The sequence below is a fragment of the Mobula birostris genome, chromosome 5 (assembly GCF_030028105.1).
Source record: "Mobula birostris isolate sMobBir1 chromosome 5, sMobBir1.hap1, whole genome shotgun sequence".
NCBI classification, from domain to species: domain Eukaryota; kingdom Metazoa; phylum Chordata; class Chondrichthyes; order Myliobatiformes; family Myliobatidae; genus Mobula; species Mobula birostris.
In genome coordinates, this window is record NC_092374.1 from 48,190,987 (window position 1) to 48,205,199 (window position 14,213).

Consider the following 14,213-nt stretch of genomic DNA (forward strand, 5'->3'; position numbering starts at 1 on the left):
TCACTACTGGTGCTGCAATCTTCAGCCTCTGCCTGTACTCAAGTACAGCCAGGTGATCAGACTTCCCAAAGTGTGGGTATGGAATAGCACGGTAAACATTCTTGATGGTGATGTAGCAATCGTCCAGAGCGTTGTTTCCTCTGGCATTGCAAGTGATCTGCTGATGATAATTGCCTAGTGATTTTTTCAGACTGGCCTGATTAAAATCTCCCAAAACAATGGTGAAGGCATTAGGATGCGCTGTTTCGTGCATGTTATCAAACATAGTGTTTAGTCTGGTGGCCACAAAGCTCAATTTTGGTTTCAACTGACTACAGAGTCTCCCATATGCCTTCTTGCAAACTCTAGCCAAGATTTCATGCGAGTTTTTTTTCCAACAGTGGCTTTCTCTTTGCCACTCTCTCATAAAGCTGCAATTGGTGAAGCACCTGGGCAACAGTGTTTTAGGCGTACTCTCCCATCTCAGCCACTGAGGCTTGTAACTCCTCCAAGGTTGTCATAGGCCTCTTGGTGGCCTCCCTCACTCGTCCTCTTCTTGCACGGTCACTTAGTTTTTGAGGATGGCTTGCTCTAGGCAGATTTACAGCTGTGCCATATTCTTTCCATTTCTTGGGACCAGAATCAGAATCAGGTTTATTATCACCAGCATGTGACGTGAAATTTATTAACTTAGCAGCAGCAGTTCAATGCAATATATAATATAGAAGAGAAAAAATAAATAAATAGTCAATTACAGTATATGTATATTAAATACATAAACTGTAATTGTCCAAGGGTTCAATGTCCATTTAAGAATCGGATGGCAGAGGGGAAGAAGCTGTTCCTGAATCGCTGAGTGTGTGCCTTCAGGCTTCTGTACCTCCTACCTGATGCTAACAGTGAGAGAAGGGCATGCCCTGGGTGCTGGACGTCCTTAATAATGGACGCTGCCTTTCTGAGACACCACTCCCCGAAGATGTCCTGGGTACTTTGTAGGCTAGTACCCAAGACGGGGTAATTTCAAAGGAGATGTGAGGGGCAAGTTTGTTTTTTTTCCCTACACAGAGAGTGGTGGGTGCCTGGGATGGTGGTAGAGGCAGATACATTAGGGACTGTTAAGAGATATTTAGATAGGCACATGAATGTGAGGAAAATAGAGGGATACGGACATTGTGTAGGCAGAAGAGATTAGTTTAGTTGACTATTCGATTACTAATTTAATTGGCTCAGCAGAATGTTGTAGACCGAAGGACCTGTTCCTGTGCTGTACTGCTCTATGCTCTATTATCCTTCCAATTAACACCAGCGGCAAAGCAGGAGGAAGCAATGAAACTCCAGCTGTTCCACATGCATTTGGGAGAACTCAGGCAGAAATAGAGATACTCTGCACCTACAGAATGAATCACAACTGACAAACACTTTTGACCCCCGGTGGTCACAGGACATTGTCTTTACGGCACACTTCAGGCTCTCACAGCTATGGCAGATGCCCAATGAGACTACAGACTGTCCCTAGTGGTGCAGGAATGTAACTACAAAGATATTCCCCTCAGCAAATTTGAAGAAGCAATGCTTATCCAAATGTTAATTGTTGGAGTCAAAGATGGGAGGACACAGGACAGCCCACTGTCTGAAGAGCATGTATAGTGCTGGGACAAAGCATGCCCCACAATTCGTCACCAGGAGGCAGTCAAGACAGGCCTTACACAGATTCAGCCATCACCAGTGGATAACAACCCACAGCCCAGTCAACATCGTGTGAGCCTCTACAGAGACACTGCTGCTGTGGGGAAAGTCAGTCATGGCAAGCATCAAAAGGCAGTCTGAGGGTTCTGTCAGAAGATAGGGTAACTTAAAAAGTTGTGCACCATGAGAAAACAGCAGAGTTCAACCATCAACCCCGCACAGGGAGATGGTCAGCGCGAAGAAGTGGGCACTATTTTCTAAACCCAGGACACAGGCCATCAACACTAGCTTCTTATTTGGTTACACACACAGTGGACAACCAGCCAGTGAAATATGAGCTGGATACCAGGTCATTTGTCATGTTGGTAAGCGAATTATCCTTACACTAAAACTCCAAAATTATCACCACTGAACTCGGCATTCTGGAGCTACACGGAGATTGCATGGACGTGTGCGGTGTCTTTACGGCAGAAAGGGTTCACCAGGGGCACCTGATTCACTTACCAATGCATGTACCGGTGACCAGACAAGACCAAGATGGTGCTGGTGAGATGTGGCGATGTTTTGCGGGCAACCAACAAAATTGCTATGTATTGGACTAAATATACTTCTTCCGGACTATGATCACTGCAATCCGCAGCCTGTAATTTCCCTTTGGGAACTGTGCTTTTGAACTGCCTGTGTGACCTGGTGTTTCTGCAGTATCCTGAACGATTCGGCAAATGAGACTCTCAAGAATGCAGGAACAGCCGCAGTGCCCATTGCTGGAGCAGAGTGGCAGGGTCCAGGCCGAAGAACGAAAACTAATTGATGTTTAGCCTATTTAAGCACCGACCCAGATTAAAAAATCAAAGTGATAAGGCCGAGGGTGAAGGACAAACCGATGTTCAGCTCACTACTCCGAGAGGCTTTACTCACCTCAGCACTGAACTGATCTGTGGCTGCACTCACTTTCGGGGACTCTGCAGTCCAGTGCTATCCTGTATCGACTGTATTGGAGGGGACCCCATATTGAATTCTTTATCATGAAAGCACCCAGCTGATGCTTAGGGTCAATACTGTGGTCAGGCAGCTAAGTTCCAGTTTAAGGGGAACTGCCAGCCAAAGTGCTATATGTGGTGGGCCCAAAGGCAGAAGAACTTGATCGACTACAGAGAGCAGATCTCCTACAGCCAGCTTTCCAGTAACAAATTCGCAGCAAGCAAGAGGCCATGAAACAAAAATACATTACGCACACCAGGCCATGAATGTTTGACTCCAGACGCAAAGTCTACACACACACACACACACACACACATCTCGCAGCAAGAGAACTGGCTACCAGCTGTCATCTGGAATTGTCACAGTCAAATACAGAACTTGAGTCAACAGATTGGAAGGTGACATTTTGATCGTAAACACCAACAAACTGATGGAGGACCGCGGTGAATTGTGGGGCCTCCTAAGGCAAGGAGGCATTCTCTTTTGGGCGCAGGCTTTCGAGTGCACATGCCTTTTCGTCTCGGGGGCCCAGTTCATCACATCCACGCTCCGTGTGTACTGTTACTAACATGACTCAGTAAAAAAAAGTTTCCATTATAATCACAGAGTAATTACAACCCAGTGTGTCAGCACAGGTGCATCACTAGCACAATTTTCATCAGACAAGTTACAAACATGCACAAATGTCAGAACGGAAAGTAGCTGAGAGTTAATTAAGACAACACTGCAATTTTCCTGCAGTACGAGTCATGATAATAGTGGAGATTTTGGTTGAGGTAAACCGATACCCAAGTTTGCTTTTCATGCACATAAAAGAGAGAATTAATGTGAAACCAAAATAAATAAAGCATCAATGGGTACAAAATGCTTCTGTGGTTGAAATTCATATTGTTTCATTTAAATGAAACCCAGTTTGTTCCTAGAGCTGCTCAGTGAGATCAAAGGTCAAAGTACATTATCAAAATATGCATACATTATACAACCTTGAGATTAGGCAGCCACAAAACAAGAAAACCCAAAAGAACACAAAGAAAAAGAGGGGGAGGAAGAGAGAGAGGGGGGGAAGAGAGAGAGAGAGAGAGAGAGAGGGGGGGGAAGAGAGAGAGAGAGAGGGGGAAGAGAGAGAGAGAGGGGGGAAGAGAGAGGGGGGAAGAGAGAGAGGGGGGAAGAGAGAGAGGGGGGAAGAGAGAGAGGGGGGAAGAGAGAGAGGGGGGAAGAGAGAGAGGGGGGAAGAGAGAGAGGGGGAAGAGAGAGAGAGGGGGAAGAGAGAGAGAGGGGGAAGAGAGAGAGAGGGGGAAGAGAGAGAGAGGGGGAAGAGAGAGAGAGGGGGGGAAGAGAGAGAGAGAGGGGGGAAGAGAGAGAGAGGGGGGAAGAGAGAGAGAGAGGGGGAAGAGAGAGAGAGAGGGGGAAGAGAGAGAGAGAGGGGGGAAGAGAGAGAGGGGGGGGAAGAGAGAGGGGGAGAGAGAGGGGGAAGAGAGAGAGAGAGGGAGAGAGAGGGGGGGGGAGAGAGAGAGAGAGAGAGAGAGAGAGAGAGAGAAAACAAATCATGCAAACAATAAAAGCAAGCAGACAGCATTCAGAACAAAAGCAAGTCCTCTGACATGAAGCCTGGAGCAGCCAGCGCAGGCCCACAGCCTCAGCCTCAGCCTCGGTTCAACACATGGCAGAGCAAACATCACAGAGCGAGCCCAGAACCCCAAGCAGAACTGGCCGACTCTCTCTGCTGGTTCCGACACCCTGCCTCTTCAATCATCCACGTAACTCTGGGGACTTGTATGTGCATCAGTAAGCTTGACCGCAGCAGAACAAAACCTCTGTTGCAATCTACTGCTGTGGAAATATCAGTGGACTGTACTTTGTCAGCAAGTTACACAGTCATCCAAAACTTTTATCAATGGCAGACAATAATTTCATACCAACGGACTGATACATTGCAGCTCCATCATACAGTACATTACCAATTTTATTCCACCAGTTAAGATACCACCAATGGCTTTACTACAGGTAGTGTTTCAATTCTAGTCAGCCCTCTATCATTTTCTGATGTCATATTTATTTTCCTTTTCACAATGCAGAGGTTGGTAACACCATGCTACCATGCATATTGAATAGAAGATTAAAGGACAGCTTTAGAAATCAGTTTTCCATGACTGGGCATCACTTCTCTTACATTTCTATTAAAAGCAATTTGTATATTAAACACTGCATTCTATCCGTTCGTTGGGTTCTTTGCCTGCCCAGGTGATATAACTTGATAGCAGACACTTAATTTGGCTCTGCCTGCCCCTGAGACATTTATGCTTACTCCAGAGAGCATGGTGTGTTTCATTTATGAGAGGTGGCTACTTTTGGAAAGAAGGCACACTGGTAGCCTTACTCTTGTGACTGGCTGCTATATGATAAGTGATCACAGGAGGCGTAATCATAAATAAGTTGATAAATGAGAAATTATCAATTAATGCAAATAATTTTGGATTAACAGTAATAATACCATCTTTTGTAAAAATGCCAGCACAAATCTAAGTGAGTCTATCTGTATTTGATGGAGCCAGTAACCTACTCTTTACCGATGGAATAAAACTGATTGTATTGTGTAATGAACTGTAACACAGTATTTATTTTCTTTATAGTTTTCGATGCCCCAGATAAAGTACACTCCACTGTTGTTTCCAACAGCAGACTGCAATCAGAGTTACCAGCTATCCAGCAGAAATCCACCCCACTTCAACATTCACGGTACAAAGCTCCTTGCGAAGTCTGCACTTCGGAAATCTTAGTTCAGCGATTTTTTTTTAATATGGCCATGACTGAGAAAGGTGAACCTCAAGAGGTTTGAAATGCAGAACAAAGGATTGTATTAAAAAAAAACAGACACTGGGCATATCAAGCATGAAAAACATTAAGAACGGTGTTTTGACAATCTGAATGTTATTCAGTCAGTTCTAGTGAAAGCTCATTAACCTGAAACATTCACTATTTCCCTCTTCATAGCAATTTTCAGTTCTTATTTTAGATTCTCAGCATCGGCAATATTTTTTGCTTTTAACTGAAAGGTAGTACTAATTGTTTATGTAATGTTCGATCGAGATCCCACCACACTTATCCTATGGGAGCGGCATTATTCACATACCAGAGCCTTTAAATGTGCAACATCAATGTTTCCATTCTTGTCCACCTCGACTGGCTGGATTTTCATCCCTGCCATCTGTGCACTGGCAGGATTGGTGCCATGTGCTGATTTAGGGATAAGGCAGACCTGGATAGAAAAGGAAAGAGTTAAATGGTCAATGTCCAAAGGTAACTATCTACTCAAAACCTTGTGTATCGAATTTGATAAAAATGCTGAAATACCCTACATTATCCATTGCCAGTGACAGCTGTGTGCTGACAACTGGATCTTGTGGGTGCAGGCTAATCAGGAATCTATAATGACTGTGCAAACACTACAGAAATCAGAAGCTGTTTGAAGTACATGAGCCTATATTATTCTGTGATATTTTAGGATCTCACCAAACTAACTCAGTAATTTAACAAGAGACAAAGAGAAGATTCTTGACCTCTTTAATCCAACATCAGAGTAAATAAAATTGAGCAACATATGAGTAAAAGGAATTGCATTCAAACTCAAACCTTGCTCCACAAAGCATCCTTTAAACATTAACCTTGATTTAGAAATACTTCTCAGTTACTGATTCAATCTGGAACTAGTGTAACAGTGTACATATGGCCAAGGGTGGATGGGAGGGAGGAATGGGGCTTGTTTAGTTATTTTTCTGTGTTTGTGTGTTCTGCCAAGCATTGTGTGCATGCTGTGTTAGCACTGGAATGTGTGACGACACTCGTGGACCAGGAGCACGTTCTTAGGTTGTGTTGGTCGTTAATGCAAACGCTGCATTTCATTGTATATTGCGATGTAGACGTGATAAATAAAATTAATCTGAATCTTAAGTACCCAAGATTAGTAAGTCTGTTGGCAATAAAGAATATTAACAGAAGTTTGACAGATTAATTTGGATGAACGATCATCTAGTGTGGCAACTGAAAAGCAGTAACCAACAATAAACAACAGGTGCAAGTTACACAAATTGACGTCTTGAGCCATCATTACTTGGGTAATGCAGTCCATTTGTAAGAGGTTTGCTGTAAACACTCGTTAAGACATCATGCAGTACTTAGAGAATAAAACGCTAAAGGGCACATTTTGAGTATTTACACATCAGAAATCAAATGTAGGCGAGCACTTCACGAAGCAACCACGTTCAGTCTGCAATTGCCACCTTGAGATCCTGGTTACCAGCCATTTTAATTCACTAGCCCACTCTAACCTCTCCTCTGTGGCCAGCTGCACTATTACAAGGAGCTGCAATACAAGCACCACATCACACGTATGAGCAAACTGCAACTTTGAGGACTCATTCTGAATGCTCCAAATATAGATAGCTCCCTCTTTTTTCTGAAAGCTGGCCTTATTTGCCAGCCCGCACCATACAATACAAAACGAGCAATATATCACACAGGCAAAGCAACTTAGTCTTATCTTCACTGTATCCTATCAGATATTCCTTTGTCACACCCTTCTTTGCCCCCAACACCATTTTCTTTCCCTCTTTCTCAATTCTGTTGAAAGTTCAGTGCCAGATACAGTAACCCTCCCTCTTTTCACGAATGATATCTGACTTGCTGATTTCTCTAACACTTTCTATTTTTGTGTAAAAAAAAGATCCAAGATTTTGATGTAAGAGGCGAGGAAACTGTTTTATAATAGGACTGCTTCCCAACAATTATGTCCTACAAAAATCACTGCTTGGTTTTAACAAGCTCAGATAAGGTTTAATAATATTCTATTTGTCTAATGATATACTGCATACTTAAAACTACCTTTGAAACAACATCAAAGAGCATACTTTGGGTATAGTATCAATTGTTCACTAAGCCTAAAGGGTTAATTTTGTAATCTGGGTTACATTTAGGGATCATAAACTACCCACTGTTACAAGGCTATAATTTATTTCTTGGTGAACAGACTAAAGGTGTGTTCGACAAAGTTACATAATGATTCCTGAATTTAGTTTTGTGTATGAGGTGTATGGTAGGGATAGAGGCCAGGGAAGAGACCGGGGGAAAAGAGCAAAATGAAGAGAAGAAATTGCAAAACACCTGGTATCAGACTTGGAAAAACTAAGTGGCTATTCGGGGAATGAAAATTCTTGGAACAGTTAAAAAGGTTCATATTCCAATTCTCTGGCCTGCACTAGTGAAGTCACAAGGTTGAGAAGAATCTGCAATACCAAAACCAAAAATGTTAGAAAACCCCACCACAGAGAAAGCTGACAATTATAACACCCAGCAACACACACAACATGCTGGTGGAACGCAGCAGGCCAGGCAGCATCTATAGGAAGAAGTACAGGCGACATTTTGGGCTGAGACCCTTCGTCAGGCCTAACTGAAAGAAGAGATAGTGGGAGGGGGAGGGGGAGGGGGAGATCCAAAATGAGAGGAGAAGACAATCTATGTTCCGTGCCTATTCAGGTATCCATCCCCCATTCTTCCTTCGCTACATCAACGACTGCATTGGCGCTGCTTCCTGCACGCATGCTGAGCTTGTTGATTTCATTAACTTTGCCTCCAACTTCCACCCTGCCCTCAAGTTTACCTGGTCCATTTCTGACACCTCCCTCCCCTTTCTAGATCTTTCTGTATATCTCTGGAGACAGCTTATCTACTGATGTCTACTATAAGCCTACGGACTCCCACAGCTACCTGGACTATTCCTCTTCCCACCCTCTCTTTTCCAAAAATGCCATCCCCTTCTCGCAATTCCTCTGTCTCCGCTGCATCTGCTCTCAGGATGAGGTTTTTCATTCCAGGACGAGGGAGATGTCCTCCTTTTTTAAAGAAAGGGGCTTCCCTTCCTCCACCATCAACTCTGCTCTCAAACGTATCTCTCCCATTTCACGCACATCTGCTCTCACCCCATCCTCCTGCCACCCGACTAGGGATAGGGTTCCCCTTGTCCTCATCTACCACCCCACCAGCCTCCAGGTCCAACATATTATTCTCTGTAACTTCTGCCACCTCCAACGGGATCCCGCCACCAAGCTCATATTTCCCCCTCCCTCCTTTCTGCTTTCCGCAGGGATCGCTCCCTACGCGACTTCCTTGTCCATTCGTTCCCCCCATCCCTTCCCACCGATCTCCCTCCTGGCACTTATCCTTGTAAGCGGAACAAGTGCTACACATGCCCTTACACTTCCTCCCTCACCACCATTCAGGGCCCCAGACAGTCCTTCCAGGTGAGGCAACACTTCACCTGTGAGTCGGCTGGGGTGATATACTGTGTCCGGTGCTCCCGGTGCGGCCTTCTATATATTGGCGAGACCTGATGCAGGCTGGGAGACCGTTTCGCTGAGCATCACGCTCTGTCCACCAGAGAAAGCAGGATCTCCCAGTGGCCACACATTTTAATTCCACATCCCATTCCCATTCTGACATGTCTATCCACGGCCTCCTCTACTGTAAAGAGGAAGCCACACTCAGGTTGGAGAAACAACACCTGGGCATGAACATTGACTTCTCTAAATTCCATTAATGGCCCTCCTCCCCTTCTTACCCCATCCCTTATTTATTTATTATTTTTCCTCCCTTTTTTTCTCCCTCTGTCCCTCTCACTATAACTCCTTGCCTGATCTCCATCTTCCTCCGGGCTCCCCTCCCCCTTTCTTTCTCCCTAGGCCTCCCGTCCCATGATCCTCTTCCTTCTCCAGCCTTGTATCCTTTTTGCCAATCAACTTTCCAGCTCTTAGCTCCATCCCTCCCCCTCCTGTCTTCTCCTATCATTTTGGATCTCCCCCTCCCCCTCCCACTTTCAAATCTCTTACTATCTCTTCTTTCAGTTAGTCCTGACGAAGGGTCTCGGCCCAAAACGTCGCCTGTACCTCTTCCTATAGATGCTGCCTGGCCTGCTGCGTTCCACCAGCATTTTGTGCGTGTTACTTGAATTTCCAGCATCTGCAGATTTCCTTGTGTTTGCAATAATAACACTGAGATGAGCCTCTGAGCATTCTTATTGTATTCCAAGGTAACTTTTCTAATTACACCAGTGGAAGAATTTCAACAGCATTGAATATAGAAAAGGCCACATCTTGTAGCTTCATGAAGAAAGGCCTATGTTTCATGACAAGACAATCACAATTTTGGTCCCTTTATTGAAAGAAAAACAGATACAGTTGCATTGAATCAGTCCAAAGAAGGTTCATCAGGGTGATTCTGAGATAAGAGAGTTGTCCTATCAAGAGTTGATAAGATTGAGGGATGTTCTTATAAAAACATATAAGATGGCAAGGTGGCTTAACTAGGCCGATTCAAGATTCAAAGATTCAAAGCACAAAAAACGAATAAGTTATGCACCTTGAAATTTATCTGCTAACAGGCAGCCACAAAGCAAGAAACCCAAATATCGCAATTAAAAAAACACAAAACCCACGGTGCAGAGTAAGAGAGAGAGAAAACACTCACACATCATGCACACAAAATAAACAAACCAACAACATTCCAAACCAGACCCAGTCCCCAGATCTGCTCCCAGAGGGAACAGCCAGAGTAGGCCCATTTGATGTGTTATGTTGTTTCCATTGATGGGAGAGTCTCATACAAGGGAACATAGCTACAAGAGACTGGTTACTTAAAACAGTGTGTGGAAATTTTTTTCCTCAGAGGAATGTAAATCTCTGAAATTCAGTGCCTCCAAGGTTGGTGGTGGCATTAGATATATTTAAGGTGGGGATAGAATAATATGTGAAAGATTGAGGATTTGAGGGCTCTGTGGAACTGGCACAGAAGAGGAATTGAGGCCAGCATAGATCAGCCATGGTCATATTGAATGGCAGGGCAGACATGAGGGGCTGAGTGGGCCTACTCCACTCTGTTCCTCTGATAGGCTTGGCATTTGGAAGGCTGTAACAGGTACAGATGCATCCACAGTCCTGTCATACTCCAACTATCTATAGACCACAATCTACTCCCATTCTCCCACCTAATTTCTTGTGATTTATCCGCTCTCACTTGCGTATTATCGCCTCCCACTCTGATATTCTAATTATCCACCTACACGCACAGCAATTTGCAGGAATCACTGAACCTGCCGTCTGCACTTCTTTGGGATGTGGGAGGAAACTGAAGAAAAGGGAGAAACCCACATGGCCGAAGGAAGAACATGCAAATTCCACACAGGGCTGGAGATCAGGATCGAAACTCTGCCTACTAAACAAATTCCTGCTTTTGAAAAAACCTTATTTGCTGCAATGTTTCACAGTGTGATTACAAAAAATGTTGCAGAAAGTTCCGGTAAAGGTAGACAACATTGGCTTAGTTGGCTCATTTATGGTTTGGTGTTGCAAGTTGTCCTCAACCTTGTGGCTTTACTACACAGTATAGTAGTGGCTTTCTGTACCAGCGACCAGGGTTTAATTTCTGCTGTTGTCTGTAAGGAGTTTGTATGTTCTCCCTGTGACCGTGTGGGTTTCCTCCAGGTGCTCTGGTTTCCTCCCACAGTCCAAAGATGTACCAGTTGGTAGGTTAACTGGTCATTGTAAACTGTCCTGTCATTAAGATTGGATTAAATTGGGGGATTTCTGGGTGTCGCGGCTCAAATGGCCAGAAGGGCCTATTCTGTGCTGTATGTCGATCGACAAATAAATAAATATTTAGGCCAGAGTACTGAAATCAGAAATGTTTCAGATTAGATTCAACTTTATTGTGATTGTGCCGAGTACAGATACAAGGCCAATGAAGTGCAATTGGCATCTGACCAGAAGTGCAAAAGAACAGAGTTATTTACAAAATAACTGCGAATAAAAAGTGCTACAGCACACAGATATAGAAGTACTGAGACAGTACAATGTGGGTGCAATACTGCTTTGCGCTGTGATGAGAGGTTCAGCAGTGTCACAGCCTCAGGGAAGAAGCTCTTCCTGTGCCTGCTGGTGCGGGAGCGGAGGCTCCTGTAGTGCCTACCAGATGGGAGGAGAGTAAAAAGTCCATAGTTAGGGTGAGATGCATCCTTGATAATGCTTTCCCAGGCAGTGTTTATGGTAAATGTTCTCAATGGTGGGCAATTGGGTGCCGATAATCCGCTGGGCAGTTTTCACCACACACTGGAGTGCTCTGCGGTCCGATACAGGACAATTGCCATACCACACTGAGATGCAGTTGGTGAGTATGCTCTCAATGGTACAGCGGTAAAAGTCCATCAGTATCCTGGGACAGAGGTGAACTTCCTTGATGCTCCGCAAGGAATAAAGGCGCTGTTGCGCCTTTTTGATCAGGTGGAGTTCCAAAATAAATGAATGAACCTTTATAATAAAATTGTTTCAAATGTCAGAATTAGATTTAAACCACAGAAAGTTTCCACTTACTTAAAACTTGGTTAGAAAAGTCATCAGTAAAATTCAAAAAATTTATTAAGAGGCTCAAAATGGAAGAAATAAATTAATATTTTTAAGGTAATAATTGTATGCTTTAATCAATGTTAAATTAAATGAACAAACCTATGATCTGGAAAATCAGGTGAAAAGTTGACAGCTGATGTAAAGCATCTATGGGTCAAAAATTCAGATGGACCATGGAAAACAAGTTGTCCCAAGTAAAGGATCTGTGTTTATTCCAGGGAGTGTCTATAACTTTAATCACTTGTCAGTATCTCCTATCTATTCATAGACACACAATTGCTTCCACAGTTCCAGTACCATTTTGTTTACCCATTTACTCTAGATCAGTACACAATCAATACCCCAGCCAACCACCAGAGGGAAGCAGTTCTTTAACAAGAGCTGACGTATTATTCTGGGAACAACTTTGCATACTGTAATCTAACTTCATAGATAAAAAGTATGTAGCTGGAGAATCAGCACTGTTAACCTTTGCTGAATTCTGCTAAATCTCATTACCTTAATGCAGTTTCCTCTTGGAAAGAGAAGAGAGGGAAATAATTTCTGGGGGCTTGTCCTGTTCTTCTATAGTAAACATGACCCAAAAATACTAATGAAAGTAGCAGGATTAGGCCATTCAGCCCCTCAAACCTGTCCTGCAATTCACTATCAATATGGCTGATCTGCCCCAGTTTTCAACTCCTTTTCTTTGCCTTAGCACTGAATTCCTAAAACTTTCAAAAATGTATCTACCCCGACAAGGTAGTCTCCACAAACGTCTGGCGTAGAGAAACCACACTCTGCAAAGAGAAATTCCTTCATATATCAGGTTTCACTAACTGCCCTCTGTCTTGTAAATATATACCCTCACTTGAGGCTCTCCTACAAGTTAAACCTCAAACTTTGCCCTGTTTTGCCCCAATGGATCTAATATTTTTCAATAAACTCACCTACATTCATAGACATAGTCATACTTTATTGATCCTGAGGGAAATTGGGTGCTAAGCTCATAAGAATACATGAATGTTTTTAGCCACATGAAAGATGACACCCACACATCCCAGGAATCAGCCTGGTGACTGGGAAGTAACTATGGTAACCCATAGAATATGGATCAGGGGCCATGGTTCTTCCAAGGTTAGAGCAGAGAGAATGGATATCCACCATGAAGCCTTGGTGGGTAGGAAGGTCATGATCATGGAGTATTTGGAGTTTGGGGTATGGATTGGGAAGGCAAAGAATCCAAAGAGAGAAGTAACAGCAGGCATGGTGATAATGCTCTAGACAACGATAAAAAATAGGGGACAAAATGTGCCACTTCATTGGATGGAAACTCAACATACATCAAGCCTGGCTTTGTTGTCATTATTTACACCCTGATAATCAGGACGAGAAGAAATAAAACCAGGAATAAGGCAAATAATCCAGCAGTGACTCCATCAGATAAAATTGACACATGCAGCTTGAAGAATATTGAGGAACTTCTTACGGATTCAGCTGCTGAGTATTTCCAACATTCACTTTTGTTCTTAATTTATTGATCTGTTGCCTAAATTCAGACGTCGGTGTAGCTGGTGGATGAGACATATCAGAGCAAACCCAGGGGAAGTTCTTACTGTGAGGTTTCAGAGGTGCACTGAATTGAGGGGTGAGCAGAAGATGGTAGAGTTTGGTTTGGTTTGGGGGTGGGTCAGTGGTTATCAAGACTCAAACGTGGCATAGAAACATAGTTCAGACCAAACCAGGAGGTTTGTCTCTCGTACAGGTCCTTGAGAGCCAGGTCAATACCAGCTTGCAGTGGCTCTATTCCTGGTTGGGGCAACTGTAATGAAAATCAAGTTCCCTTGGGATCAATAAAGTATGACTATGACTATGACCATGACTAATATACACAGCTGTGACACTAACAGCCATAAACTCCCTAGGCAACCAGAAAGGTCTACACAGCAGCACCAGGTATTCCAGACCTGGGGAATAAAAGGATTTGAGGGCATGCACGTTCCTGGGGTCGCACCAGGCATTATTGACCATGAAGCATACCCCATCTCCCTTACTCTTCCCAGAGAGGTTTTTACACCCGTCTCCCGGAACAGGGAGGACCCAGAGGGCTCAATGACGTGATCCGGTATCTCCTCCATC

General features: G+C 43.8%; 1 protein-coding gene across 2 annotated transcripts in view; it reads right to left on the minus strand.

The window, feature by feature from the left end:
- The window catches only part of gldc (glycine dehydrogenase (decarboxylating)), a 210,133-nt gene that overhangs the window by 32,474 nt on the left and 163,446 nt on the right, over positions 1-14,213 (minus strand). For both annotated transcript variants that reach the window (XM_072257995.1, XM_072257996.1), the window contains one exon: positions 5,777-5,902. In XM_072257995.1, the coding sequence (XP_072114096.1) occupies positions 5,777-5,902 (126 nt within the window). The remainder of the gene's footprint in view (positions 1-5,776; positions 5,903-14,213) is intronic.